Source organism: Penicillium daleae (assembly GCF_028827525.1).
Source record: "Penicillium daleae strain IBT 16125 chromosome Unknown utg000009l_segment0_segment0, whole genome shotgun sequence".
In the NCBI taxonomy this organism is placed as follows: domain Eukaryota; kingdom Fungi; phylum Ascomycota; class Eurotiomycetes; order Eurotiales; family Aspergillaceae; genus Penicillium; species Penicillium daleae.
The window spans coordinates 3,818,321-3,846,286 of NW_026623157.1; the positions used below are offsets into that span (position 1 = coordinate 3,818,321).

The 27,966-nt window shown below is 50.5% G+C and overlaps 12 protein-coding genes across 12 annotated transcripts; 4 read left to right on the top strand and 8 right to left on the bottom strand.

Moving 5' to 3' along the window:
* Positions 1 to 487: 487 nt before the first annotated feature.
* Positions 488 to 1,269, top strand: N7458_012527 (uncharacterized protein; the record flags this gene model as incomplete). The annotated part of the gene is made up of 3 exons (XM_056915908.1): positions 488 to 910; positions 992 to 1,000; positions 1,030 to 1,269. The coding sequence occupies 3 exons, from the start codon at positions 488 to 490 to the stop codon at positions 1,267 to 1,269; spliced, it is 672 nt and encodes a 223-aa protein (XP_056760662.1).
* Positions 1,270 to 2,217: 948 nt separating this feature from the next.
* On the top strand, positions 2,218 to 3,705 carry N7458_012528 (uncharacterized protein; the record flags this gene model as incomplete). Its single annotated transcript, XM_056915909.1, has 3 exons — positions 2,218 to 2,285; positions 2,356 to 3,412; positions 3,466 to 3,705. 3 exons carry the CDS (start codon positions 2,218 to 2,220, stop codon positions 3,703 to 3,705), a joined length of 1,365 nt encoding a protein of 454 aa, XP_056760663.1.
* Positions 3,706 to 4,137: 432 nt separating this feature from the next.
* Positions 4,138 to 5,751, bottom strand: N7458_012529 (ANP1/MMN9/VAN1 family protein; the record flags this gene model as incomplete). The annotated part of the gene is made up of 4 exons (XM_056915910.1): positions 4,138 to 4,407; positions 4,464 to 4,783; positions 4,842 to 5,527; positions 5,672 to 5,751. The coding sequence occupies 4 exons, from the start codon at positions 5,749 to 5,751 to the stop codon at positions 4,138 to 4,140; spliced, it is 1,356 nt and encodes a 451-aa protein (XP_056760664.1).
* A 725-nt stretch (positions 5,752 to 6,476) lies between these two features.
* N7458_012530 (glycosyltransferase family protein) lies at positions 6,477 to 7,605 on the bottom strand (the record flags this gene model as incomplete). The annotated part of the gene is made up of 2 exons (XM_056915911.1): positions 6,477 to 6,869; positions 6,973 to 7,605. The coding sequence occupies 2 exons, from the start codon at positions 7,603 to 7,605 to the stop codon at positions 6,477 to 6,479; spliced, it is 1,026 nt and encodes a 341-aa protein (XP_056760665.1).
* Positions 7,606 to 9,289: 1,684 nt separating this feature from the next.
* Positions 9,290 to 10,683, bottom strand: N7458_012531 (2,3-butanediol dehydrogenase; the record flags this gene model as incomplete). The annotated part of the gene is made up of 6 exons (XM_056915912.1): positions 9,290 to 9,417; positions 9,480 to 9,962; positions 10,028 to 10,114; positions 10,190 to 10,438; positions 10,505 to 10,538; positions 10,600 to 10,683. The coding sequence occupies 6 exons, from the start codon at positions 10,681 to 10,683 to the stop codon at positions 9,290 to 9,292; spliced, it is 1,065 nt and encodes a 354-aa protein (XP_056760666.1).
* Positions 10,684 to 11,116: 433 nt separating this feature from the next.
* On the bottom strand, positions 11,117 to 11,843 carry N7458_012532 (bZIP transcription factorbZIP-1; the record flags this gene model as incomplete). The annotated part of the gene is made up of 2 exons (XM_056915913.1): positions 11,117 to 11,421; positions 11,492 to 11,843. Coding segments are annotated over 2 exons (657 nt in total), but the record flags the coding sequence as incomplete, so codon positions are not given.
* A 948-nt stretch (positions 11,844 to 12,791) lies between these two features.
* Positions 12,792 to 14,551, bottom strand: N7458_012533 (uncharacterized protein; the record flags this gene model as incomplete). The annotated part of the gene is made up of 3 exons (XM_056915914.1): positions 12,792 to 13,674; positions 13,734 to 14,322; positions 14,365 to 14,551. 3 exons carry the CDS (start codon positions 14,549 to 14,551, stop codon positions 12,792 to 12,794), a joined length of 1,659 nt encoding a protein of 552 aa, XP_056760668.1.
* A 656-nt stretch (positions 14,552 to 15,207) lies between these two features.
* N7458_012534 (uncharacterized protein) lies at positions 15,208 to 16,905 on the top strand (the record flags this gene model as incomplete). The annotated part of the gene is made up of 2 exons (XM_056915915.1): positions 15,208 to 15,821; positions 15,978 to 16,905. The coding sequence occupies 2 exons, from the start codon at positions 15,208 to 15,210 to the stop codon at positions 16,903 to 16,905; spliced, it is 1,542 nt and encodes a 513-aa protein (XP_056760669.1).
* A 500-nt stretch (positions 16,906 to 17,405) lies between these two features.
* On the top strand, positions 17,406 to 18,731 carry N7458_012535 (putative cofactor for methionyl- and glutamyl-tRNA synthetases; the record flags this gene model as incomplete). The annotated part of the gene is made up of 1 exon (XM_056915916.1): positions 17,406 to 18,731. One exon carries the CDS (start codon positions 17,406 to 17,408, stop codon positions 18,729 to 18,731), a length of 1,326 nt encoding a protein of 441 aa, XP_056760670.1.
* Positions 18,732 to 19,065: 334 nt separating this feature from the next.
* Positions 19,066 to 20,595, bottom strand: N7458_012536 (pepsin-like aspartic protease; the record flags this gene model as incomplete). Its single annotated transcript, XM_056915917.1, has 3 exons — positions 19,066 to 19,193; positions 19,250 to 20,013; positions 20,096 to 20,595. Coding segments are annotated over 3 exons (1,392 nt in total), but the record flags the coding sequence as incomplete, so codon positions are not given.
* A 1,678-nt stretch (positions 20,596 to 22,273) lies between these two features.
* Positions 22,274 to 23,317, bottom strand: N7458_012537 (uncharacterized protein; the record flags this gene model as incomplete). The annotated part of the gene is made up of 1 exon (XM_056915918.1): positions 22,274 to 23,317. The coding sequence occupies one exon, from the start codon at positions 23,315 to 23,317 to the stop codon at positions 22,274 to 22,276; it is 1,044 nt and encodes a 347-aa protein (XP_056760672.1).
* Positions 23,318 to 26,854: 3,537 nt separating this feature from the next.
* nbp35 (Fe-S cluster-binding ATPase) lies at positions 26,855 to 27,952 on the bottom strand (the record flags this gene model as incomplete). Its single annotated transcript, XM_056915919.1, has 2 exons — positions 26,855 to 27,801; positions 27,862 to 27,952. 2 exons carry the CDS (start codon positions 27,950 to 27,952, stop codon positions 26,855 to 26,857), a joined length of 1,038 nt encoding a protein of 345 aa, XP_056760673.1.
* Positions 27,953 to 27,966: the final 14 nt, after the last annotated feature.

A 27,966-nucleotide genomic window follows, 5' to 3' on the forward strand; every position in this document is an offset into this window, starting at 1 on the left:
CGGACGTGGAGGGCTTTCCATACATGAAGCTTCCTTGCCTCGCGCTACACATACCCAGCCAGGCCCCCAATCAGGCACACCTCCAACGAATTAGACGATGTAAATTGCTCGTCCACTTCCTTGAACGAGGCTCTATAAACGAGTCAGCCAATCACAACCAGCCAAAGAGACGATTAATTTCCTCATCCTTACTCTTCAAACATTTTTGTCAACTATGCCATGCTCTTTGGCTAGTATATACTGCTGTCTCGTGCAGCTGTTCTATAATTGTTCAGGCAACTAGATATGATTGTTAGCAGAGTATTCAAAGGCCCTCGTGGTTTTTGCCTATAAAAAGAAGACAATATGATGACTAGTAACCAGAAGGACCTTGTTCAGTTCTTGCGCATTTGCGGCAACATTTTCTTGGTTAGAGTCTTTCCGTCGCTTTTATAGTTTCTGAGTCTACGTTGCGCAACTTCCTCCAGCCAAGGCCCTCTCACCGAAAATGCGACAATATCTCCCTATCCTATGCTCTCTACTAGTGACATCTCTTACGGCTTTTGCAACACCAATTCAAACACCTGCGGCAGTCTATAGCCAGTCACCACGAGATGAGATATCAACCACCACAGCCATATCATCAACAACGACAGATCCAACATCTACAACTACGGAGACGGGATTTCATCTTACCCTGAGCCTCAACCTGCCATCCAACACTTGCCCACCCACCGTCGCACCAGACAAGAATGGCTGGGTTCCTGTCTCGCAATGCAATGCCCTCTATCTCTACTACCCATCTTTCAAAGCAGCGATTGCATTCGCCGTTCTCTTCGGTCTACTCATGATGGCGCATTTTGTCCAGGCTACCATCTACAAGGCAGACTTTGCTTGGGTCGTTCTAATGGCGTTCCTTGGGAATGCGTGGGTTATACCACCCGTGCTTTGAGTACACGCAATCAGCAGGATAACACGATTTCCACTGTTACCCAAATATTCATTCTTCTAGCTCCACTATGTAAGTCTTTACTTATCACTGCTTTATAGCTCACATATACTGATACCTCTGTCTTTGCGTCAGGGGTCAATGCATACTTCTACATGGTCTTGGCTAGGATGGCATACTTCTTCATACCAGAACTACAAATCAGCATCTTCAAACCTTCACTTCTCGCAGCAATCTTCATCCTGCTTGACTTTGGTTCTTTCATCATCCAGATCATCGGCGGAATGAGCGCAAGCCCGGGCCAACCCAACAATGCAGTAATGAAAGGAATCCACATATAAGTGGCTGGCATTGGCATCCAGCAATTCTTCATCATTTGTTTCCTGGTCGTCGCCATTCGGTTTCACACACAGATGTTGCAACTAGACGGCGGGGAAGATTATTCGCAGACAAGCGGCGGTGGAGACATCTACTGTACGCTTTATACGGGAGTCTTGTTTTTATTCCGGTGCGAATCATATACCGCCTGGTGGAGTTCTCGGCCGGCGAGACTACGGCTAATCCTATTCCCTATCATGAATGGTATATATATGCGTTCGATGCGGTGCCAATGCTCTTTGCCATTGCGGTTTGGAATATCGCGCCTACAGGAGCAGTGTTACAGGGGTCCGATGCTAAATTGCCACCTAGTGGGCTCGGAAAACTTTTGACATGTTGGAATTGTTGCAATTTGTGTGTTTGTCGTGGCTGTGCATGCTGTTGCCGAACGTGTAGAAGGCGGGAAATGAAGAAGATGCGACGAATTCCGGATTTGGGAGGGGAGATGTTGCCGCTGAGGGGGACTCCACCTTGTCGGTAGTTAGAGACTTTTGGTGTATACAGGCTACTTGGAAGAATTGATAGATACTAGCCCTTGTTGAAGATATGGCTTGAAGCCTTGTACAGCAGACAGACAACCTTTTACGCATTTCTATTCTCACCCATCAGTTATGCCTACAATTGTATTTAAATATTGCTAAAGCACTGAATATGGACACCAATTCCTCCCATTGATCAGTTGAGCTCACCAGGGCCTCCAAACTCTAGGGCGGGTTTCGTTTCACCCCTACCCGAAACCCGCCAGGCACAACACACTTGATAACAACAGCACATATAGTTTCTCATGGAGCTAGAAGTCCCTAGGCCCAAGGGCTATATTATAGAACAAAATTACCCCTGACTGTAGTCATCTGTGGTACAATCTTTTTCATTATCTGCTTTCTTGGCATCTGACTCTGTCACCCACCACCATGGGATTTGCATCTAATGCCTTATATTTTGCACTTCATCCAAATCAACTAGGAACATTAATTCAGTGGTATGCTTACTATACCCAATATTCCAAGCTTGGAGAAGGCTCACTAACAAATACCCATCGCCCATAACAGGAGCCTACGCCAAAGACCTCACCACGTAAGAGACAAAAACAACGAGACAGCCACAGCAAAAACCTGTTTCAATTTCCTCCGCAAAACAGGCCGCAGTTTCAGTCCCGTCGTCGAAGAACTGCATCCAGAACTAGCATTACCGGTATGCATTTTCTATCTGATCCTGCGTGGCCTCGACACAATCGAGGATGACACCTCGATCCCGCTGGAGATCAAAGAGCCTCTCCTTCGCAATTTCAAGGACTATCTCGACGAAGACGGTTGGAACTACACAGGCAACCGCCTAGAGGAAAAAGACCGCGAACTCTTAGTTCAATTCGACAATGTCATCGTCGAATTCAAGAAGATGAAGCCAGTCTACGCGGCGATCGTGCGCGATGTCACGGAGAAAATGGGGAATGGCATGGCTGATTATGCACGCAGGTCAGCTTCGGAGAAAATCGGTATCGAGTCCATTGCAGAGTATGACCTCTATTGCTGGTATGTAGCCGGTATAGTAGGCGAGGGACTGACGCGTCTCTTCGTTGAGGCCGAGCTAGCGGAGACGGATCTGATCAACCAAGGGTTATACAAACCGATGGGTTTATTCCTACAAAAGACTAATATCATTCGGGATATACGCGAAGATCGAGATGATGGTCGACGGTTCTGGCCTGAAGAGATCTGGTCCAAGCACGTCGACCACTTTGACGATCTATTCCAACCCGAGAATCGGGGTCTCGCGCTCTCATCCAGCTCCGAGATGATACTGGATGCTCTGCAGCATGTATGTGATTGCCTGTCGTATCTCGCTGGGTTGCGTGAGCAGAGCGTTTTCAACTTCTGCGCTATTCCTCAGTGTATGGCTATCGCCACGCTGGAGCTGTGTTTCTGCAATCCGGCCCTTTTTGACTCGAGTCTCAAGATATCAAAGGGGGATGCGCTTGGACTAGTTGTTGAGGCTGGTCGGGGGATGGAGAATGTGTGTCATGTCTTCTGTCGATATGTTGATCAAATTCAACGGAAGATTCAACCAGAAGACCCTTATTACTTGGGAAGCCGCGCTAAATGCGACGAGGTATGTGTTTTTGGCACCAGATTAAGTTGGCCTGAATAGCTTATTTCTTTTAGATTCGAACATTTGCCAAAACGCTAGCGCTTCAGAGTGCTGATGGTGTTGGTGTTGGTGGTACAAGTCAGGGAAAGACTTTGGTCAGCGCAGAGGAACAACAGGGAGAACCTCTCCATCTGTCTGGCATAGATCAAGAGGCCCGAACTGTGACTGGACGAGCGTTTGCATATTCAACAGGCATATCACTATTAGTACTGGGAACTGCATGGCTCATCAGAGCCCGTTCGAACGCTGCCTGATTTCTAGCCAGGGAAAAGAGCGTGTAATCAACTTGCCAATTGTCATTCCAGAATACCACATTGCTAGCTCCAATATCACGCCCTCTAAAATGCTGTCTAGTATACCATGCAAAAAAGAAAACCACCCGAAAACACAGGACATATACAAACCAAAAAAAAAAACGGGAAAGACCAAGAACCCCATGTAAGAAAACCAAAGACAGCGCAGTGCATTTGTGTCGCTTGAAGGTAAACTGACTCCAATTTCAGCAGAGCGAGTTGGTGTGAAAAGAAAGTCCCGAAAGAGTAGCAAAAGTTCTTTATCGGTCAAGACATGGCTGCTCCGAGGGCCAGCGAGCACACCATGTCTTGCATGCTTAGGATCCAGCCGGCTGGATATGTCGAACTAGAGCCGACCGAGAGCTTAAAAGAACGGCCGAGCCCTCAATCGCTCTAAAGATTGGAAAAGCCCTTTGCAGAGTCTTTGGCCGGTTGAGCAGCGGGACCCTCGTCGGAACCCTTGTCCGAGCCCTTGGCAGCATTATGAGCCTTGGCCTTGGTGCTGTCTGTTTGTTCCTGCAGTTCACGTTCACGCTCTTCCTGCTCGCGGGCTTCACGCTCCATCTCCTCCATATGGCGCAGGTCATCCACGCTGGGCTCGTACAAATGCCAGATGACATAATGCGGCAGTCCAATGACGGAGAATTTCATCCGTTTGGCCATCTGAAAAGATTGTTAGCTGCTGGGAATAGAAAGACGCATGAATCGATGGATCTTACCTTGCCAAAGCCCTCGGTCTCAGCGTGCTTTTCAAAGCTAAATGCTGGGAAATGGACACCGGCGCGGAATACGCGGGCCTTTGCCAGGATGCTGACACCACCAATTCCGTCCAGCTCCATCTCCATATCCGGGTCTCCAAAGGGATCGCGGAGGTAGGCCAGATGGGGTCGCCATGTGGCGTATTCGGCATATCCCTCCACAATAACGGCGTCTTCATCTAGACTCTCGGCCAAGGCTAATGCGGTTTCCGATTCCTGCCAGGAATTTAGATCGTAAGGTTGTTCACCACCAAGCCAATCCGGGAGTGGCCGCCACACGTCTAGAGGCCAGGGTTAGCACCACTCGTGGAGATTGTAGACAATGGAAGAGTCACGTACTCGGGACAGTCACATCCCTGTTATGCCGCATCAGATCCTCGATAATCGTGAATGGCGCAGTCTCGACATCTGCGTCTCTCCAATAGACCCAGCTATGGGTGGGACGCAACGTCGCGCTCAGCAGCCAATTCCTCGCCTGAGCCATCAATTTCCGCCGACTCGCCTGAGCCTCGAAACCATGCCGACTCTCGACATCTTGCTGCACCTTCTGACCAAAATCTTTCTCTATAACGGAGATCTCGCCAAAGTTCATCTTCGGGTCCGGGTCATTCTGCACCTCCTGCAGCATGCGCGTGAGCATGCCCAGTGTGTCGTCGCGTGAGTCGGACACCAGGAAGGCTAGGTCGATCAGGTTGTGGGGGTAGGTGAGGTTTCGCAGGTGCGAGAAGAACATGGGCAAGTGGGACGAGGCATCGCGCAGCGGAGTTAGCATGAGGACGCGTTCGCCACGCTCCCAGCCTTTCTCCGTGCCTTGAACTTCGGAGAGATCATAGTACCGGACTGTTTGGAGCTGGAGGTCCTCCGAAGGATGTACGAGACCAAGGGATAGAGTCGGGATGATGGCGGCGCGCCAGGAGGGAAAGATGAAGATCACTAGCAAGAGTGATACCCCGCCGAGTAGGAGCAGCCGTTGGAACAGTTGACGCCGTCGGCGGAGGGCGGGTTGCGAACGAGGCTGGAAGCTACTGAGAATTGTCACGAAACCCGGTTAGTGTTGATTGCTCTTCTGGGGTGGGCTCTCTGATCAGCCATCATTTTTTGGCGATTGTCCTTGGCCCCATGTGGCTCCAATGGGGGGTTGCGATGCACGCCTGGGACCCGTTACGTACCGATTGGGCGAGATGGAGAAGGCGCTGGGCGCTCGGGGGTAGGCTGAATAGCCCTTTGGAGAGGCGTACTGCCTGTTCATTGCGAAGAGATGGGCAGCATCGAGGAAGAAGGAAGATTGAAGAGGCGATTGCTCTGTAGCCTAGCGACCAGTCCTCGGCAGAGTCTCGAAAGGCCAGCTCGAGATTGGATGAGGCGGAGGAAGGGAGGAATGTAGGGAGATCAACAAGGGCAGGGGAGAAGCACAGAGAAATAAAAGGGAAGACGAAGAGCAAAGAAGATGAGTGAGAAGAAGTCAACGAGGCAAGAACGAGAGAGCTGCAATTGAAGGTACAGTATCGAGCCAAAAAGATCGAAGATTCGCTGGACGGACATGTGTTGCCAGGCGGGCCGATCTGAGCGTTTCCGCTTGGACAAACACGCGACGAATCCGGTCGACCGTTTGCGGCCGATCGAGGACAAGGGACACAATTGGTACGAAAGAAGTACAGTTGAAGGAGACAACCAAGATAACAAGGACATTGTTAAGTACATTGATCTCGAATACTATGTACGCGAGTAGCCTACGTAGTGATGTCGTACTTTGTGTACGAGGCGTACATTAGTTTGAACTCAGAGACTACTACTGCAGTGTTGCTCGTGTCGTGTAGTACGTCAGACACTCCGCAGCCAATCGGCATCACCCAGTTTTGGCACTTTGGGATTGTCAAACACTCCCCAAACATCTCAATCAACTCCCCCTGTTGATCCTGTTGATCCTGGTGATCCGATCAACCCCAGTTCAGATCACCTCCTTCTCATCCTCCCTCAATAGGTCGTCGGCGCAGGACTAATCGATACAGGCGATCCCTTTGAAGCACTCCCCTCAACCTGTCGCATCATCCGCAACAGCAACGATTCCATCGCCGCGCCGTCGCGCAGTGTCCCCAGGACGGATCCGGCCTCGTACTCTCCATCCAGGATGAAGTACCTTTCGGCCTGCTCCACCGCACCCCGACGGAATGCGACTTTGGCGATCGCCTTGGCTGGAACACTGGCCTTGTTGATCGAGCTGCGCGATACCATGCGCAGAATCGGCCCCAGCCCCGACCGTGTCTGATGTGCCACCCGTACCGACAAGGGGGCCCCGGTTCGCAGGTGGCTCGCCCCAGCCATACCCCCGGGATCTAGCGTGAAGATGTCCAGCGCGATACTGCCGGCCTATATTTGGGAGAGCTTCTAGTCAGCACTTGCATGAGCAGAATGCACGTTGTGGAATCTGACCGGGGTGGACCAGCGATCGGGTGTCAGACTGGGAACTTACACTGGCCAGGCTGCGTCGCAATGCATATAGCGCCACGCTCGCGAGAAGCTTACTACTCCCGAATCGAATATTCCCTTCCTTGCGACTCAGGATCGTCCCCGGCGGACGAGTATCGCGTCCTTGATCGCGGTCGAAGAAGTCAAGCCGACCTTCTGACGCCGTGGAGCAGCCGATGTAGATCACTTTCGCGCCTCCGTCGGGGGTTCCATCGCCCGCGCGGAACGCCTCGAGTAAGCCGACTGTCAGGAGGAACGGTGCGAAGCAATTGGTTTGGTAGACGGGGTCATACCCGTCCAGGGTGAGTTCGTCGACGGTGTACGATGCAATAGCGGCGGAGTGGATGAGATTGAAGATGGGCGGGATTTCTTTACTTCGTACTCGCTCGATGGTCCGCTGGGCAAAACTGTTCACGGACTGGAGGTCGGTGAGGTCGAGACTGAGGATTTCGATGGATCGGGGCCCGATTAGTCGGATTCGTGAAATGAGGTCCCGCGCATCTTGTCGTTTGGGATGTCGGGCTGTAATGAGGAGATGTGTGAAGGGTTGTGTTTTGGCGATGGCAACGGCGATCTCGGATCCTAAGGAGCCATTTCCTCCGGTGATGATCACGGTCCCTGTCAGTGACCTCCCCATATCACTGTAGGTGTGTCTGTACTCTGTAACTCCGGATGTGGTTGAGGCGAGGAGGTCTAGAGAATCACAGCAGCAACGATGCGATCAGACGGCTTAGATTGCATCCCAAAGTGGTAAGGCTTCAATAGTAGCGATATATCAGAATGTGACCTTGCAGGTATATCGAAAAGCTTAAAAAAGGAGGCTTGAAGGCACTAAAAAAAAATTAAGAGAACCTAGAGGCCGTAGCCAAGTGCAAGGAAAAATGAAGAGAAGAAAAAAAATCAAATCATGCATCTCTGACAAAGATGAACTATATACGGAACTGCGGGCCTTGGAGATCGTCTCCATCCGCTCTCAACCAGGGCCAACAGGTTGAACAAGTTTGGGCCAATGGTTTCCAACGGGGCATGAAGCGGTGTCAGTGTCGACATGTCTCAGCTCACGGCGAAGGGGGGCTCCTTACAAGAAAAACAAAAGACGAGTGGATCAATCAGATGCGGACACAAACGACGTGCTGCGTTAGTGTCGAGCGAGAGACCCAGACGAGTGGGAACGCCTTGGCCCCTGGAAAGACAAAAATAAAACTCGCTTTATAATCTTCCAACGGTGAGAAAATGGTGGAGTTTCCTTGTTTCGACAATGAGAAGAGAACTAGCGCCAACTGCACTCGTAACGAACCATGTTACAACCCTACAGCCCTCGATATTAAAAATGCTGGTCCAGTGGCTTTCGGCCCGGTGGTGTGCTTCCATGTGGCGTGCTGGCAAAGCCATTTCGTGGCCTTGGCAGATCTTGACGGCCACATCATCAACACGAACCGTGGAAGGATTGGCGGTTCAGATCGGCCCTAGCGATGGGTTACGATCCGGCGGCTAGTCCGGACTGTAGCCCGACCGATCTCTGTCAAACTGCGTTGGGCATAGCCTCAACCTTCAAGGCTGTGTCTGGACTACCCCATAGAGCGAACTTGTGAAGACTGAAGAGAGCGGATTTGACCGAGCAGCTCACGCTAACTGACGAGCTAGCCCAACCGACCAGTTTCTCTAGTCATCGTTTGACACATCAGCAGCCGAGATGGCGTATGAAGAAGTGGATAGGATTACTGTAGTACTTTTATCGCTGTACTGTCGACTCAGCAGTGATTTCGTATGAATACAGCCCCGCGTCGGGGTTTCGAGCGCTTTCTCTTATCCCGACTAGCCAATCTGCTTGGTCGCTCTTGACTCCCTTGTTTTAGGCTTAGACATGCATGGTCTCGTCAATGCGAGCATCTTGGCTGCCCAATGATTCTCGTGAGAAGTTTTGATGAGATGGCAGAACTACTAAAAGCTGCTCACAACATCAATTACACACAATCTGTTCTGCCTCCTTTGGCCATAAAGAGAGAAAAGCAAACAGAATCTTGGCGCTGCCTAAGATCGAGACGGGGGTTGACATGGCCATAAATGACGCCATTGCATCTCATCTTGAAAATACTAGCCAGTAAGGAATGGTTGCAATACTACAAGTTTGAAGAGACCAGACAGTCAGCCAGACACTAGCTTAAGGACTATTTTGCCTAAAAACTGAAGGCTTGTTCCGGTAGGCATCTTGAACGTGCGATGTGGAGAAGTATACGGGGTAAGGATTCCAAAGATTTCACAGTTGTTCGAGTCTAATTCCGGAAAGTGAACCAGCTCGCAGGCGACTGAAAGTGTATCAATCAAGCCGAGATATCAACCAGGATTTTGATATGTTTATCCTTTTCATGGATGAGTGCCTTGAATCCCTTCTCGACTATCTCCTCCATGGCAATCGTGCTGGTAATCATCGATCGCGGGTGAATCATGCCTTCATTTGCACACGTCAGCATAGACCTAGACCCAGTATCAAGGGATCTGATCAATACTCACCTGATTCAATAGCACCAATCACATCCTCAAAGTCTCCTTCATCATACACCACAGCACCAGCGATATGCTTCTCCCCAAGAACAACAGCAATTGCGTCCAAAACCGGCTTCTTCTCCCAAAGTGACAGTATAACCGTTGTGCCACGCACCCTGGTACCTGCCATGGCTGTATCAAGTCCCGCCTGAACACCAGAGGATTCAAAGGCAACGGAGACACCTCTGAAAGCACCCGTGATAGCACGGATCTCTGCAACGGCGTCAACCTCCGTGGGATCCAGAACATGAGATGCTCCGAAAGTAGCGGCAAACTCTCGTCGTCGTTTGGAGACTTCCACGACGATGATTGTGTCGATTTCTCGTGCTTTTAGTACTTGCACGATGGCTAGGCCAATGGGACCGGCTCCGACGACTAGCGCCGTGTCGCCTTTTTGGAGTGAGCTGCGTTTGACGGCATGCCAGGCGACGGATAGAGGTTCTACCAGTGCTATAAAAACAGGGTTAGTGCTAGGTAAGTTGATCTTGTTAATGTTTCTTCCTCGCTCTGCCTACCTCCAATTTCTAATGGGATCGAATGCGGTAGCAGGATCGCATGCTTTCTATCCACGACAATATGATCGGACAGACCACCAGCACTCCCTTCAGCAAATCAGTAAGTATACTTAGTATACGAAAAGTATGTAACTCCGCCGCATAGAGCAAGGAGCAACTCACCACTATATCCAATAAAGCCAAGGCTGTTGCAGCAGTTGAGCCTCCCAATCGAGCATGACCAACAGGTACCATCCGACAGATTCGGCTTAACGGCAACCTTATCACCCACTTTAAGATCTGTTACGTCTGCTCCAACCTCTTCGATTATTCCGCTGAACTCATGACCGAGCGTAGTCGGGAGTTTCTCGCCGGTGACTGGGTGCGGGGTTCGAGGTACTGCATGTGGCCCACCCATATACTCATGAAGATCTAGGAATGAGATTTGATGGTGAGATACATGCCGAGAAGCTGGGAAATACATGCTCGGTGACTTACCACTGCCGCATATTCCGACGAATGCTGGTTTAATCTGTGGATGGTGAGTAGTTGAAATCTTTTGTAGCAAGTCAAGAGTTCACGGCCTGGCATACTTTGACTTGTCCACTTCCGCATACTGGCTCTGGTACATCGTCTACTCGGACGTCCTCTCTGCCATGGTAGCGAACCGCTCGCATAGTGGCTTGGGCGTTGTTTGGCTCTACGTGTGTGGAAAGAGATTGGCGACAGAATGAATGTGGCAATGCAAGGAGCGCATGTAGAGAATATATAGCCAGCGAAATCAGGGAGTCTTTAGAAATGGCCTGGGGTTAATTGAAATGGTCATCTGTTATGTGGCTTCTTCATCCGAGGTCCAACTCTTCGGCCCCGCATATCCCCATGGGGGACGACGAGTCCATACCACACATAGTGAGTCCCACATTTTCTGGGCATGACTACCGCGGAATAACCCCGTCCTCTTTGAAAGAGCCATAAGATCACTTTTAAAACTGGTTAGACAGTCATGAAACACGAGGCTGGGTTACGATGAAAAAGATAAGATTGGCCGTCATCACAGTGTTTCATTAAAAAACAGCTAAAAAAAATCAAAGAAGGAATCCTGGCGAGGCTTCACCTGCTCTTTCGAGTCAGAAGCCCCTTGAGAGCCTCCGTTTCGCCTTCCAACTTCGAGACCTTGAGTCTCAGCTCATCCCTCTCCCTCCGCACACTTTCCAATTCATCTTCCAGACTCTTCATCCGGTCAACTCGTCTCTGGCGACACCTTCGTGCCGCGAGTGTGTTTAATTTGCGTTTTTCAACGCGAGATGAGTCCACACGGGTCAGCACGTCGTCACCCTGTGAAGTGGCAGGGCTAGATAGAGATGTTGAGACGGAGCCGGGAATCTGGGAGATGGGGGAAGCATGCGATGGCACATCTGTTGGGAAGTGGTTAGAACGCTGCTTTGAGGATATTGATATAGATTTCTATTCAGGTTTAGTTCTTACCTTGTGAATTAGACGGGCTAGGAACGAGAGAGGAAGGAAGAGGCTGAGGCTCGTTGGATCCCGAATCCGAAAGCGAGCCGAAGGTGGAGGGTACACCATAAGCCAAGTCATTGACGGTGACATGAACACCGTCAAAGCCGGACGGATACAGCGTAGGAGGGTCGATAGGTAAGAAGTTCCAGTCAGAATTGGTCAAGGACAGAGGCGGCTCTGCCCAAAGATCCGACTCTGGCGTGGCAAAGGTATCAAAGGATTGGATGTACGGCGAGACCGAAGGAATACATTCCAACGGAGGCGCCAACGAAGAGAAAGAATGGTCTTGGAGTTGGTATTGGTGTTGAATAAAGGAGTGACTAGACCATGGAGAAGAGTCCACGAGGCCGTTTGAAGGTTGGATCGAGTTGCTGAGGCTGCCAGAAGAGTGTGAAGGTCTGGTAAACGGCCGCGACGCTGGTGCACGTGCTTGCCGACATGGTGAGATTCTTTAGTCGGGCCTAAGCGGGCCCGGGGCGCGTTGCCTTGATTGCTTTGAAGTTGCTACCGGAAGTCCTGGGGACTTGGAGGAAATGGGTTGAACTCGGTCGCAAAGGCCCGAGGAGTGGTGTCCTGAGGAAGAAACGACGGAGCGAGAGAGGGGGACGGTGTTATATCAGGCAGGCGACGAGGGGGCTTAGAGGGACCACCCCCGCTTGGATGCAGCGGAGTCCGGTGGTTCCTGCGATTTCATTGGTTTGTGATACAAGACTCATCGTGACTCATTTTAGTGCGTGCCGAATTGGCCTATCACGGCCGAGAAATTTGGAAGTGGGGCTTCTCTTTGGTAACATTGGGAGATCTCCTGAGAAGAATGAGACTGTGGCGGATCAGTTGAGGAATTTTTGCCTGAAGACATTCTGTCATGGCCCTCAGTCAACAGAGCTCAGTGTGTTTTCAGGGGTTTAAGGTTAATTAGGGCTGAGTCGGGCCAAGCCATGGCGGGATGAATTCAACTTGGAGCGGAAAGTATATCCACATGGGAGTGCTGACATCTTGGGCTATTACAGTGTAGATATTCTGCAACTTGCTTGGCGATCTTGTCCATGGTGTAGACAATTTACGAGATCTGCCGTATCCAAACTCTTCTTAATCTACACATACAGCAAACAAAGTAGTATTGCAGAAGGCAGCATGCCACGGAGACCGAGTATGAAAGATGAAAGAGAAGCTATGTTCTAATCATGGCCCTTAACTGGCCATTGACCGTTCCAGCGGAGAGACGCCTTGACTTCGAGTCACCGAAATTATTACTTGCTTCTATCCATCAGTCAAACGTAGACTCGCGCATGACTGGACTCCGCTGTCGAATTTCAGGTCCCTTGAGCACAAGTACCACCGGTACGACAGACAGAGCAACGCCGATAAATCCCAATAAAGTTCCAGCCCAGCCAAACCCTAAATGCGTAAAAAGGGCCGTGGATGAGAGAGGAAGAAGGCCGCTCATGATGTTCCGGCCAAGCGAGGTAGCCGAGAGCGCCGACGCAGCATATCTCTCGTACGCATCAGTCAAGAAATTGATACCCGCCATCAGTATAGAGAATATCCCGGCTCCAGTGCACCCAATGCCCAGTGTTGGCACAATCCAATGGACTGAGCCATGGCCGACACTACCCCAGCCGTACCAGAACAAGCCACTGGCGAAGAGAAGACTGCCGGGAATGGAAGTATAGAGTCGGGATTCGGGGATGGGCTTGCCAGGGGTATCCGTCTGGGTGTTTTTTTTGGCTGATTGTCGATACATAGCATCCTGTATAGGATTGAATACAACACCGATAAAGGCGCCGACTAGAATGGATAGCTCATCGAGGCCAACGTTGAAAACCCCCCATTTGTAGTTCTCATGGAACGTGAGGTACACGCTATTGAAGAAGAGGAATAAAATCCCCCAAGCGAAACTGAGCCAGAGTGTAAAGAAGGTAACAACGGGTTCGGTGACAAGCATTCGGGTAGGGCGTGTTGTAGAGACTTTGAGTCGTTCCCATGCGCTAGGCATTTCGAGCTCGGACTTGGTATATATTGGTCGACCCGTTTGTTGACGAAGTCTTTTAGCACGTTTCCCTAAGATCACGTCCCCCCGTGTCTCATAAAGGATAAGATAGAAGAAAGGAATCAAGGCCACTGCCCAGATTATTTGAACGTAGAAAATCCTAAAAGAACAGTGAGTAGTTGTTAGTACCTAGGGCTTGAATAATTTAGCAGTTCATACCACCTCCAGGAAGTGCCAATATGAATTCTCTGCAAACTTCCACCGACAAAGGGTCCAATGGCAACGCCAACCACATTGGAAAACACATAAAGTGACATCGGGCGACTCCGAGCCACACTACCACGCCAGAAATCACTGATAGAACCTCCAATTATGTTGATGGTAGATGCAGCTGCACCGCCGCCAAAGCACCGGGTTACCACCAAAGTGGCAAAGTTCCGGGCAAAGGCCGATGGGAAAAGACAAATGATGTAGGTAGTATATCCAACACCATATCCAGGCATGCGACCCCATGATTCCGACAGCGGGACGAAGATGGGAGGTATAAACGCGGCTCCCAGTTGGAATGACATCGTCGCCCATTGCAAGTTAGGAAAAGGCTTGTTCTTAACGTGAAACTGGTTGGCCACGTGAAGCTGTCCTCCGCTGTATGATCCAGCCGGTATAGCAACAAGGACAGCCCTGTGAATGCAATGAGTATTCGCTAACCAGGTGAGGGAGAGGCGTTGTACTGACATAAAACACGTCGTTATCGTGAGTACCCATTTATATGTCTTGCTCCAATTGAATCTGCAGTAATTAGTTTCCGCTATGAACGGTTCTCCTTTCTTTCTTTTTCAATGAAACATACGGATTTTCTGGATCGTCTGGCCCGTCCCAGTAGTGGATTTCAGCTTTTTGGTAGTCTGGTGGCGAGGAAGGGTGACTATGCAACAATCGATTGAAGAATGACCGAGTCCTGTCACGTAGTGAGATGAATTGTCTTTCCAGAATGACAAGAGCTTCCTCATTGCTGCTTGGTTACCGTGATGAATCATTTTGGCCTGCGTTCGCATCTCCAGTGCCTCCCGGCGATATGTACCCGTCAGGATCATTCATTGGAGCTTTTCATATACAAGTAGTCCCTCAGAAGATAAAGAGGTGACTATCAAGGCGGAGAAATATGTAATGAACAAATCCAAAGGGGAAACAAGAACTTCTTTTGTGAAACTACGAGCCTGCGCGGTGGCACTTGGAGGCTCCATTGCGCCCCTCGGACGCGGCTCCGAACCATGAAGCTGTCGGCTAATACGGATGGAATGATGAAATGTGCAATAAATCAGCTTTAACACCCACGGCACTTTCAGCCGAGATATACACGGGTAATCGCTAGATACAGACCAAGTAATAATACACCCATTCAAGGACACGACATGGACATGGACATCTGATATGCCAACGGCAACCTTGAAAAAAGATCGTTGAAATGATGGAAATATAGTTGTTGTCTGCTATCGATGATTCCATGCGGATGAATAGAGTCTGCTGTCGGTACGGGAGTGCTGGCTGATGATATCTCCATGAAGTCATGGCTATGACGGATCAGATAACCGACCGGTTACCTTGTTGATGGAAATTCCCGAACAGCATGAAAGAGTTATTATTACCTCGATTTATAGCAATTTTGTTTATTAAAATGCCAAAAATTCACACCATGACGCCTCCTACAAGACCCTCGATCACCCTTCCCCAAGGCCAAGTACGAGGAGTCCGGATTGACCAACCACTCCCCCAGCCCATCGACGCCTTCCTAGGAGTTCCTTACGGCCTACTACCGACCGGTGACAGACGATTCAGGCCCCCGGTCAAGGTACCTGACTCAAAACACATCATAGAAGCCTCTCAGTACGGTTATGCGACCCCGGGAAAGGCATTGCTCTCTGGAGGACTTGATCTGGAACAAAGCGAGGACTGGTTGACTGTCAATGTCTTCAGACCTGCTGGAATAGAAGGTAAGGTACCGGTGGCAATATATTTGCACGGTGGTGCTTTCAATCGAGGCGCAGCTGCTATGCACGATACCGCTTCTATGGTTGGATGGTCTGAAGCACCGTTCGTCGCCGTGAGCTTTGGATATCGTATCGGGGCTCTTGGATTTCTACCTTCCAGTGTGAGCAAAGAAGAAGGTATCCTCAATTTGGGGCTACGGGATCAAGTCCATCTGTTTGAATGGGTTCGGGAAAATATCCAGCGATTCGGGGGCGATCCTGGAAATGTGACTTTGATTGGTCACTCCGCAGGAGCACACTCAGTAAGCGTCTTCGTAGAGTCTTTTTCACTACAATGTTCAGTAAAATCTTTCGTTGGTCATGTTGTCCTGACTTTGTCAATAGATCGGCCATCATATTTTGAACCACGATCAGAGAAGACCTCTTCTATTCCATAAAACAATCATGTAATCAGGAGGTCCAACTTCTCGAGCAGTGCGTCCAATGCAAAAGTCCACGAAGAACAGTTTCAGGATTTTCTACGAGAGGTTGGCTGTCCCGATAATATATCGAACTCCGAAATCTTCCCATTTCTACGTTCACTTCCTGGTGCAACCGTGATCAAGGCCCAGACTGCCGTGTTTGATAAATACAATCCCTCACTCCGATGGCCCTTTCAGCCCGTCATTGATGGAGATATCATATCTCGAAAGCCGCTCGAAGCTTGGAAGTCTAAGCTTTGGTATAAGATCCCTATTATGACTGGTTTCAACAACAATGAAGGAAGTCTATACGTTGATAAGAAGATGTCCCAAAGCTCACAATTCCGGGCATTTTGGCGCACCTTCCTCCCTGAGCTCTCACCTTCGGACCTCGATACGATTGAAAGGCTGTACCCAGATCCGAATATCGACTATACATCGCCATATACAGAGACCAAGGAAGGACTTGGGTCCCAATACAGTCGCATTGAAGCCGCATATGGCCACTACGTATACGTAGCCCCAGTCCGCCAAACAGCACACTTTGCTTCTTCCCAGGGGTCGCCCGTTTACTTATACCACTGGGCATTTCCCCGAACCACTCTTGGCGCCAGTCATGCCGATAACATGTACTATGAGACCTATAATAAAAGCATCACCGACATCTCGGAATTCCAGAGGGAGCTCTCCGGCACTCTTCATGCATATCTCACCAGTTTCATTACCACGGGGGATCCGAATGCTTTACGGCACAGATATCCTCACAGGCCACCGTGGACTCCTTTCAAGCCAGACAAGGCAAAGGCAATGATATTTGGGGATGGAAATGATGAATCAATAGGGGATACCATGGGCCCTATTGCTAGATTTGTAGAAGATGACTGGGCACGGGCAGAAACAGAGTTCTGGTGGTCAAAGACTGATATTTCGCAATTGACATGACAAGCATGAGAAACTACTAAGACGAGTAGTCGCGATAGAAGTACTCAAAGGTGGCAAGCGGGCATCACCTGGCTGTTGAAATGCACCAGCATAACAAAAGAGAAGGTCAAGTTGGGAGGTTGTCTGCTACATACTTATATTCGTATCTCTGTAGTTAGGTAGTTTGAGGGAAGTATAGAGTCCAGTATCCTACCTAAGTTGCAGCCCTACCGGAGCGAGAGGCCCATCGTCCGCTGAGTCATCAAGATTGGCCCCAGCGCCGGCAAGCAAGGAAAAAAAAAAAGGGTGAAGCTTTACGGAGATCGCGTGAGCAGGCTTGATTGAAGAATTCAATTGCCTTAACCGATCCCATACCTCTTGGGATCACCGTCAAATTGCCTCTCTTCAGGTGTGCGAGCCTATTGCGGGCCCGAAGGACGACCCCGCGGGTCCCATCGTTGACTCCGATCCGTGCCCCTCCTCGAATTTCTTTTCTTCCAACTCCTCCACGCGCATTCACCATGGCGACCGCAGCTGCCCCCGAGTCTTCGCTCCTCTCCCTCCTCTACCGCTCGTACCCGGCCACCATCTCTCCCGATGCCACCGAGCCCGATTACCTCCACGCCTCGGCCAAGATCTTCCCCACGGTGAACTTTGGCGAGGCCGATGACGCAGAGATCAAGACGTGGCTGAACACCGTCTCTGGCCTCAAGAATGCCCAGGCCAAGGGTGAAAAGGACGCTATTGACAGTATTCTGGCCCAGGTCAACACTCACTTGGCCTCACGCACCACCCTGCTCGGTGCGAAGCCCTCGGTCGCCGATATTGCTGTCTATGCCCTTCTGGCTCCCTTGGTCGAGAAGTGGTCGCCCGAGGAGCGAACGGGAGAGAAGGGTTATCACCACATTGTGCGTCATGTCGACTTTGTGCAAAACTCCAAGCTCTTCTCCCTGCAGATCCCCGAGGAGGAGAAGATCGCCATCGACGTGAACGATGTCAAGTTCGTGCCCAAGCCCGTCGACCCCAAGGAGGAGAAGGAGCGCAAGAAGCGTGAGAAGGCCAATGGCCAGAACTCCGATGCTGGCGCCGAGAAGCCTCTCGTCGTCGGCAAGGGTAAGCCCGAGAACCCTGCCGGAGCTGCGGCTGAGGCCGCCGCCGGTCCCCCCAAGACCAACAAGAAGGAGAAGAAAGAGAAGAAGGAGAAGCAGCCCAAGGCTCCCGCTGCTCCCGCCCTTCCTCCTTCTCCCTCTCTCATCGACCTCCGCGTTGGCCACATCCTGCGTGCCATCAACCACCCCAATGCCGACTCCCTCTATGTTTCCACTATTGACTGTGGCGACGCCCCCGGCGCCGAGAACACCTCTCTCGATGAGGAGACTGGCAAGACCGTGCGCACCGTGTGCTCCGGTCTGAACGGCCTGATTCCCCTGGCCGAGATGCAGAACCGCAAGATCGTGGCCGTCTGCAACCTGAAGCCCGTGACCATGCGTGGCATCAAGTCCGCCGCCATGGTCCTGGCTGCTTCGCCCCGCGTTGCCGAGGGCGAGGACTCGCACGCCGGCCCTGTCGAGCTCGTCAACCCCCCTGCCGATGCTCCCGCCGGTGAGCGTATCACCTTCCAGGGCTGGTCCGAGGGAGAGCCCGAGAAGCAGCTTAACCCCAAGAAGAAGGTCTGGGAGACCTTCCAGCCCGGTTTCACCACTACCGAGGACCTTGAGGTTGCCTTTGACAGCAGCGCCGTTCCCGTTGCTAAGGAGCAGGAAAGCAAGCCTGCTCTCGGCAAGCTGGTTACTGCTTCCGGTATCGTGTGTACCGTCAAGAGCCTGAAGAATGCTACCGTGCGGTAAAGGAAGAGTTGGAGATCGTCTGGATACATCAAAATCAAAATAAATGCCACTCAGTTGCATACCCATGAGGAGACGAAGAGCAAACGGGAAAAAAGAACACCCCATAGTCCCGATCTAGTTGTTCATATATTAAACGAGGAATGAATTGCTTCAAATACAATCAGCCATCTCGCGTACAATCTTTGACTCGGCCAAGTGTAGCTCAAAATAGCTTCGCTTCTATGAAAATGTACATCTACAATATTTGCAAAACAACGATAAGCCCTCCTCCACATATTGAGTCACCATTACCATCCCCTAATAGATTTTCACAGTATCATCCACGAAAGGCCTATCACGCTGGCGCCGCAAAGCCCAAAGACGGACCGCGCTGGTCGAAAACAACGAACAGAGCCTTCAAGAACACATCTCCAAAGATCTGCAGACTCGATCCCTGATTAGACTGGATGCCACCATAGCAGACTAGCAGAGAGTGATTAGCTCAAATTCTTCCAAGAGACGCCCTTTCAGAAACTCACCAGTCTCACCAGTGGTCGTATTCTTCCCAACCTCCGCAAAGTTAACGAGTGACCCCGGAATAGTAGCCTGGTACTTGTCACCCAGCGCAACAGTCAAACTGGGCAGACTCGCCGAGCAAGGATAAATCCAGCCGCTCACACTACTCGAATACGCCGCGTTCTCAACTTCCTTGTAATACGCCGTCACCACCTCAGGGCTGACCAGCATAAGCGAAGTACCAGTGTCCGCAATAGCCTTGGGCGCCTGAGTAACCTGCTGCAAAGAACCACCACCAACAGCGAAAAATCCAGCCTCAAACTGCCAAAAACCAGCGGAGGGATCAACGCTAACGTTCACCAGGGAACCAGAGTACTTGCTAGAATCGATTTTGCCAAATTCGTACTCGCCGACGCCATCACTGCGCAGGCGTGCGGTTAGAACGGGCTCCTCGAGACCCGGGGCGATGTTGTCGAAGAAAGTCTTCTGCGGACCCGGAGTGAAGGTGTTGATTGAGGAGAAGCCGAGGCCGACTAGGCCGTTGGAATTGGTGTCTTCGACGAAGGAGGAGGAGACGCTTGTTGGGAGACCGAAGGCTTGGTTTGTGACGGTTGCGCCGCCAATGTCGACAGTATCTTGGGCTAGACCACCGGATGCAGAGGACGAGTCGCCGTAGCTGATTTTGAAAGTGCCGCCGTCTATTTTCTTGTAGGTGGTGGATTTGCTGGGGTTGTAGACTGTGCGGCTTTGGGTCATGGATGATGGGAGTTCTGTGTTGAAGACCCACCTGTGATGAGAGAAGATCGGGAGATTTATGTCAGTGGTGGTTTCTTGGACAGGTATACACAGTAGTATGATGTTCAACATACATATCGGCTGATCCAGTATCAAAGTCCATGGTGATGGTTTGCCCGCCAATCGTCACGGGCGAGACGAATTCAACATCACTCTGCACCGAGGTCGCACTGACAGCGCCCGTCTGATCAGGCTCAGCAACGGTGTTTTGGTTGGTCTGGACCACGGATGTCTTGAGGTCAAAGGGCTCAAAGTCGTTCAGAGTGATATTGCTGAAATCAACGGGCATAATGCCAAATTTGCGGAACGCTTTGCGCAATGCGGTAGGTCCGTGTGGAACATAGTCACTGCGCTTGACACGGTCGATCTGGAAAGACCTGCTTTTCCGGACCGGGCGAGGAGCTGGTGCAGCCAATGCATCGAAACTCAAAGAGAGAAACAGTAGAAAGGAAAGAAAGAGATGCATCTCGTCCGATCGTGGGACACCACAGGAGTCGATCAGGTCCACGCGGGAGAATATCAAAAGACAGATGGACAGAATTAATAAAAAGAGAGAATCAGTAAGCCTCCAGGGCTAAAAAAGAGAATGTGTTCTACACTGTAGCAGGTCAGAATGGATGTGATTGTCGTAGACACCACAAAGGAGTGGGTGCTTGTGAAGACAGGCTGCAGCCTCGACCGTGCGAAGACAGCAGGCAAAGAACGAAAGTAAAACAAGAAGAGAAAGGCGGAAAAAGAATGTTGAAGCAACGAAAGAAAAGGTCTAGATGGTAAACAGGAACAGCTCCATCTGTCAAACAGGAAAAAAAAAAAAAACACTACCGAGAATCCCGGGAGGCAGACCGTTGTAGATCTATAAAAGCGAAACCCAACAACCCAGCCAGAAGAAAGCCCTTGTTCTACGCCCAGAACAAACTACCCCGTCAAACAAAACGACCCGGCGTACGTACTGTGGACTGCATCAGCAGCATAGTACGTTTCTAATTGCTGGCCACATCCTGCCCATCCCACCTATCAGCACCGCCGCAACAGCAGTCAAGCCCTTGGCCTTTGGCTCGGCGCGCTACCAAGCCAGCGCCATGGACACGCTACGACGGACACTGTCACAGCGGACTCCCAGTCAGGGGCATAGCTCCGGATAGACTAGAGCCTGGCAAGCTCGGCGGCTCATTTGTTTGTGACCGTGCAGTGTCTTGGGGCGTTTTGGATGTCTGGAGTGGGTGGGGTACCCACCTCCTGGGCGTGTTGGGGTTTGACAGGCGAGACCACTTGGCGTCGGTAGTTGCACTATGCAAAAACTGCACAGTACTTACTCTGTAAGGAGAATAGCTCTTGCTATTAGCTACTTCCAAACATGAACCTGGCCAACCACGCTAGCTACGAAGCTAGCCTGTTGATCCTGAAACAGCTCTGTGCGGGTAGACCGCCAATCAGCTGGCGAGCAGGCCTTTCCCCTTGAAACGGTGGGGAACCACGGGGATGACTCGGTATGACCTATCAAGAACGAAGGTGCTATTAGTTCACTATCTGACACGGCGTACCGCCTGTACTTGGTAAAGTAGGATGTTGATATATTATACATGGCTCGTTCTTGGGTTGCATAGTTTACTGTCATCGTTCTTGGGCTCGACCAAACCTCCTCCATCGGCGCCAGCCGAGGGGACTCTGCGGGCCAATCACGAACCACTTTCCCATGATCTCTCACTCCACAGTTAATTTTGACCGGGGAATGCTGCTATAAAAAAGAGAGACACCAAGAAAATAGATTACCTGCCAGATTGACCTTGGGCTGGTAGTTTGAGCCCGGAGCTTTGTGGTGCGTTTTGAATTTACATGGTCCAGTCCTGGTCGATGCGTCGCCGATCGATGCCGGTGTTGCCGGATCAGCGTCTATAGATCAGAGATCATCCAAGATTGCTATGACACTTCAACCATATCCCTACCTACCGGGTACACCACAGTGCATATCAGTAGTCGTCATCTACTGGGTCAACATGGTCGGAGAAGCAGCTATCAAAATTCTGGGGAAACGAGGGGGAGGGGTAGAGCCATTACAGTGGACTGTTTATAACCGAGATGTTTCATATACGTACTCCTTCTGAGACCTCTTATAGTTAGGGAAATTCTAAGCAATCAGATACTCTTGCATTCAGTCTTTAATCAGTTCAATTTATTCCTCAGAACGTGTATTCTCCGTGATTCATTTCACATATCTAAAAAAAAACAAGGCCATAATCATAAACGATACAAATTTAGAACCGCTGAGAGCCACCAATAGTCTTGGAACCTTCAAGGTCAGAGTCCACACGGGGATCGAGCTTGTTAGCAATATCGCTCTTGTGAGGACCAGCAGTCTTCTTGTGCTCAAGTCCACTGCCAGCAGTGTTGTAGCTGCTACCCGCGCCAGCAGCACCGGCACGCTGAGCCTCCTCAAAGGTCTTGGTCGAGGTAGGACCGGCATTGCCAGAGATGGGGATTACACCGGCACCTCCAATGCTGCCCTTATGAACATCCTTGTCGAAGCGGCCGCTCTGCTCCTTGCTGAGGTCGCTGTCCACGCGGGGATCAGCCTTGTTGGCCAGGTTGTTCTCGTGAGGGCCGGCGGTCGAGCTAGCAGGGCCGGTGGCCGGCGAGTGGGTGGACGCTTGCTGGGTGACACCTCCCATAGTGCCGTGGTGACCGGTCAAGCCAGTAGAGCCGAGACCGGTGGAGGTCTGGTGGGAGCCGTAGGTAGCGCGGTTATCACGGTCGCTGTCCACGCGGGGGTCGACCTTGTTGGCCATGTTGCTATCATGGGGACCGTGGTTGGAAGAGCGGTTAGACTCGTGGTGGCCATAGGCAGCGCCAGCTGCAGCACCGGTAGCAGCACCAGCACCAACACCAAGACCGGTGGAGGGGCCAGTCGAGTGGTGGTGAGTACCGTGTGTACCCAGGTTGCTTCGGTCGCTGTCGACGCGAGGATCCATCGTGTTGGCCATGCTGCTGTCGTGAGGGCCGTGGTTAGACGAGCGAGTAGACTCGTAGGCATTGGCGCCAGCCCCGGTGGCCAGACCAGAGCCAACACCGGTAGAGGTGGTGTGGGAGCCTAGGCCAGTAGTAGGACCAGTAGTGGTGGTGTGAGTACCGTGAGTACCCAGGTTGCTTCGGTCGCTGTCAATACGGGGATCCGTAGTGTTGGCAATGTTGCTATCGTGAGGGCCGTAGTTGGAGGACTTGGTAGTGTCATGGTGGGTGCGAGAAGACTTGTCACCGTGGTCGGTGAGAGCGTCCTTGACCTTGTGGATGATGTTCGACATGATGATGATGATGGAGGAGGGATGTGTAGAAGTAGAAAGGTATGAAAAAGAGGAATATATCTATGAAGTTTTTTTGTGGAAGAAGTCTTGCCTTGAATGAGGTTTGTTTGATAGTTGAAAGATAGAAGGATACTCTGGACAAACGAGAGTATATATAAGGCTTTGACAGCTCATGACGCTATCAAGCCCCCGAATCATGACAAGAGGGATGACGTTGTATTTTACAAGGATAGTGAGTGCCCCCATCAAGAAACGGTGCTTTGTTGATCCGTTGATCTGTGAAATTGTGGGGAACTGGAGCAAGATCGTGGCAAGGAACTGGGCCCGCGATGTCATCGCGTAACGTCATACCCGAGCGCCACCTACTATACTCCTTCGACAACTGATCATCATCAGCCCTATGCCTTATGCACAGAATTGGCTGAGAAGAAAGTAGAATAGCGATTGAAATTGCTCCTAGCTTCAAGTATGGCCGGAAAGCTAAATTGTGGAGGTTGAATGCTCTATTCTGTATGCTAAAGTGGTTGCTCGCTGTTCTGTTCCCGTCATTCTATAGATTACCACAACCCACCTGAAACCAGAGATGTTACAAGGGTCTCACGAAGATCGTCGATCATTAACAAACAGACTGGAAAGATCAAGGCAACATACGCCATAGTACTCCTCCTATTATTAGATGGTACTAAGAGGTGACAGCAGTGCTAAATTGTACTACAGTACCCCAACCCATGCGAAGGATTAGATCATAAGTGGGCGAAACTGGAAAGTTCCAGCCACACCTGGCCCATATTTCTCGAGCGAACCTCCCAAAACCGGAATCTAGCCTGAATCCTTGAGCTTGAACCCCCGTCTCTCGGATCTGCAGCTTGGCGTCCGTAAATGATGTCCTACTGCGCACCTTCGTCTCCAATTATAATTTACAAACGACGATCGTGAGGACTCGACACAGCTCCAGGCGACGTCTCCTATGGTGTGTACAACATTCTCGCCTTGGTAATCTGCTGCAAGGAGCTAGGCTGCCTTGTTTTGGCATCTCACAGGGCACAAAGACCATGTGGGAAATATCGCCACGAGATTGAGGGCGCAAGGTGGGCAGGGTGGAATGTGGCGCAAGCTTGAATTGCTAGCTAGCTCGAGATCCATGGGTGGAAAGATGGGACCTCAAACATGTTTGCTAGCAGATGAAGCCCTGCATGCGGTAGAATAGGTTGGATATCGGTGAACTGCTAGCAAGCTATGGCCGCAGAGCTTGGATGGGTTCGCCCATATTTTGAGAACCAGCGGGAAGTAGAACCCGTGTGTAGACGGTTTTGGAGCTGTATATCGCCTCCCTGATAGATATGAAAGGATGATAATTTTATTAAGAAAACAAATGCCCTGCTCTGCCGTATCAACTCAGCGTGGTCTAGAATAGTGCTCTGACTACCAGTATTTGACAAGAGACACCAGGAACGAATCGATATGAATTAAACGCTCAAGATGAAGCACATGTCCCTATTCTACAGAAATTATAGAGATTTGGTGCTTTCCCAACAAGCTCATCAAGATCATTCAAATGAGGCTTCATCCATTTGCTGTCGCCAGATCAGGCAAAATGTGGCTGTCAATCCGTATTCAATAGGCCATCCGCATCCGTGTCTCTAAAGAATACAAAACATTGGAAAGAGATGGTCAAGCGTACTACAGGCGATAAATATTGATTGCAAAGCTAGAGATGGTGGACATAGCTATTCAATTCCTAATCCTAGGTTAAACGAATGCAGAGGCCCTTCTTAATGCAGAACTGGCTTTTCCGCAAAACGTTCTCTGGCTAACATAGTTAAGCATCTAGATAACTAATCCGTATACAAACTATCTTGGATACCTTCAATTCTAGGTTACTCATAGAGAATAAGAGAGAAAAAAATAGTCTTGGTGTAAGTAGAGGGTACAGAACCTAAACAAAATCATGTCACGATGCTATTAGCCTCTTCGCGGGTAGGCCATGCCATGCTATACATGTTCAACTTCTTTAATTTCAGAAGAGAAGCCAAAAGGCCAGCCCGAGTACCTCAAGATATATGTTTACAGCTTCCTAATTTTGAATCCGGTTATAAGTTTTATCTATTCTTTTCTTCAAAAGAGTGATTTTGAAGTCTACCAAATTCGTCCACCTGAATCAAGCCCAGGTACGGATCAACGCTCTCATTGGTGGATAAGGTTCGTGATATGCACAACAGCGGAAATAGAGAAGAGGGGATATGAATTGCAGCCTATTTAAATGGACTTCCTCAACTATTTACTGCCGAGGTACCAGGGGGCACTACTTAACAGTAGGGCTCCTGCACGCTTCGTGCTGCCTACCTTCTTTCTTATATGATCGTCTACCTTCTAACAGATATACAGTGAGACAGCGTATATTATGCGTTTGATTATTACTCGATGATTTTTCCTAATTGGACACTTCACACCGTAGATCATGCGAGCGCAGCCGCACTTCTTGTTGCAGCTATGTAGTTAACCAACCCGGGGTAGCTTACAAATATAGAGCCATCGCCGATATCGGCCTTCAATGCGTGATGTTGATGTACATAAATCCAGAATCTCGTATCACAGAGAACATCAGGCCAAATCAACTCATCCTGTGCCCAGTGTTATCAGATATGGAGGAATTCAAAGGCGCTTGTCTGTGTCGCGGTGTCCAATTTACGCTTTCAGGTCAACCGCATAAAGTGTTCGCCTGTTACTGCACCCACTGTTCCATCAACGCTGGTGGGCCGTGCCAATTTGTCAGATTCCCATTTGATTGATCATTCCCTGGTGTCCTCAATACTACTACTTGATTGGACAAAAACTGACTTCATTTACTGTATGTAGACCGCCAGGTTCTCCCGCACCCAGCTCCACATCGAAGACCCACACAAGCTTATCTCTGTGTTCAGCATCACGTCAGGTACGGAGAGTGGGCACACCAAAGAGAAGCATTTCTGTAGCGTCTGTGGATGTACATTGTGGACTGTTCCCATGAAGCACAACGGGGAAATAATGGTTGTTCGCACCAGTTTGATAGAGAACGGGTCAGTAAGAAGTCATGAACTCTCGTTCTAGGCTAACTATGGTCAAGGTTGACCGCATTGCCACCAAGCACCGAAGTGTTTACAAGGAACAAGCCGACTTATTTTGCAGGTTGTTCGGACGTGCCGATGTCTTCTGGGATGCCCGATATCAAATCCTAGAGCCTTTCCCGTGGGAGATATTCTCCTCAATGCCACAATCATCTTGTCATGATAGCTGGTTTTGATACTCTTCCAAGCCTCATATCATGATGGCCCTACTAGCTTGCTAGACAAGAGCAAAATTTTGTCGTAAGATTAGTCTAATCGACTTGGATAATAGGTTTCAAGTCAGATGGTAGCTGAATATTCTCAAGTGCTCATATGATTCATGGTATCAAATAGAAATTCTATGTCCAAACGCCATTCTGTCAAGTTCGTCTAACCCTCATGCAAAGCGCTATAAAGAAAGATGATCATAATGAATAGAAGGTGAAGAAAACTCTCAACCAACCATTTCCTCTGGAAGGACGTCCTCCGGGTTCTCCCCAACCGCCTCACCGACGGCACGAACGACACGCTTAATAGCCTTTGACGCGGGGCTATCCGGGAAATTGTCCACAAAGCTCTCTCCATAGTCGCAAGCCATACCCACCCTTGGATCCAGGGGCACAGCGCCGAGGAAAGGAATTCCCATTTTCTTGGCAAGCCGGCGGCCACCGCCCGTGGTCTTGCGGAAGATCTGCGACTCATGCGTGCAGTTGGGGCAAACAAACCCGGACATGTTCTCCACCAAGCCGAGGATCTTGATGCCAGCCTTGCGGCAGAAATCGATTTCCTTGCGAACGTCCAGCAGAGACACCTCTTGCGGGGTGGTCACGACGACAGCGCCATCGACTCCAGATTCCTTCAACAGAGAGTTGACAGACAGGTGCTCATCTGACGTGCCAGGCGGGGTATCAACGATCAGATAATCGAGCTCGCCCCAGTCCACATCCTTCAGGAACTGCTTGATCAATCCATTCTTCTTCGGTCCACGCCAGATAACTGCATCATCGCGGTTGGGTAGCATGAACTGCACGCTCATAGCACCCAGATTATCCGTCACCCACACGGGGCTCCAGCCCGCATTACTCACGTGGATCGTCTCCGTCTCCACGCCCATCATTTTGGGGATAGAAGGTCCGCAGATATCGGTATCCATGACGCCGACGGTCGAGTCAGGGTTCGCAGCAAACGCATGTGCTAACAGCGTGGTGAAAGTCGACTTGCCCACACCACCCTTGCCAGACAAAACAAGGATCTTGTGTCGTATTTGCGAAAGGCGCTCGGTTATAATCGGAATATCGGGGTCGGGGCCTTTGGGCGCGGAGGCGCAGATTTGCTGGTTTGGACAGCCAGCACAGGCATCACCTTGACCTGCTTGTTCGGATTCGGGGCCTGGACAGTGCTCTGAGGTGGGTGTTAGGTGGGATTTTGCAATAAACTATGCCCACACGATCAAGTACATACCAGGCTCTGGGGCTACCAGGTTTGTCGGTGCCCGTTTGGCATGCGCGGCGAGGGAGGCCTCGACGGCCGACTCCTCGACAAACGGCGCCATCACTTATCAAGTGG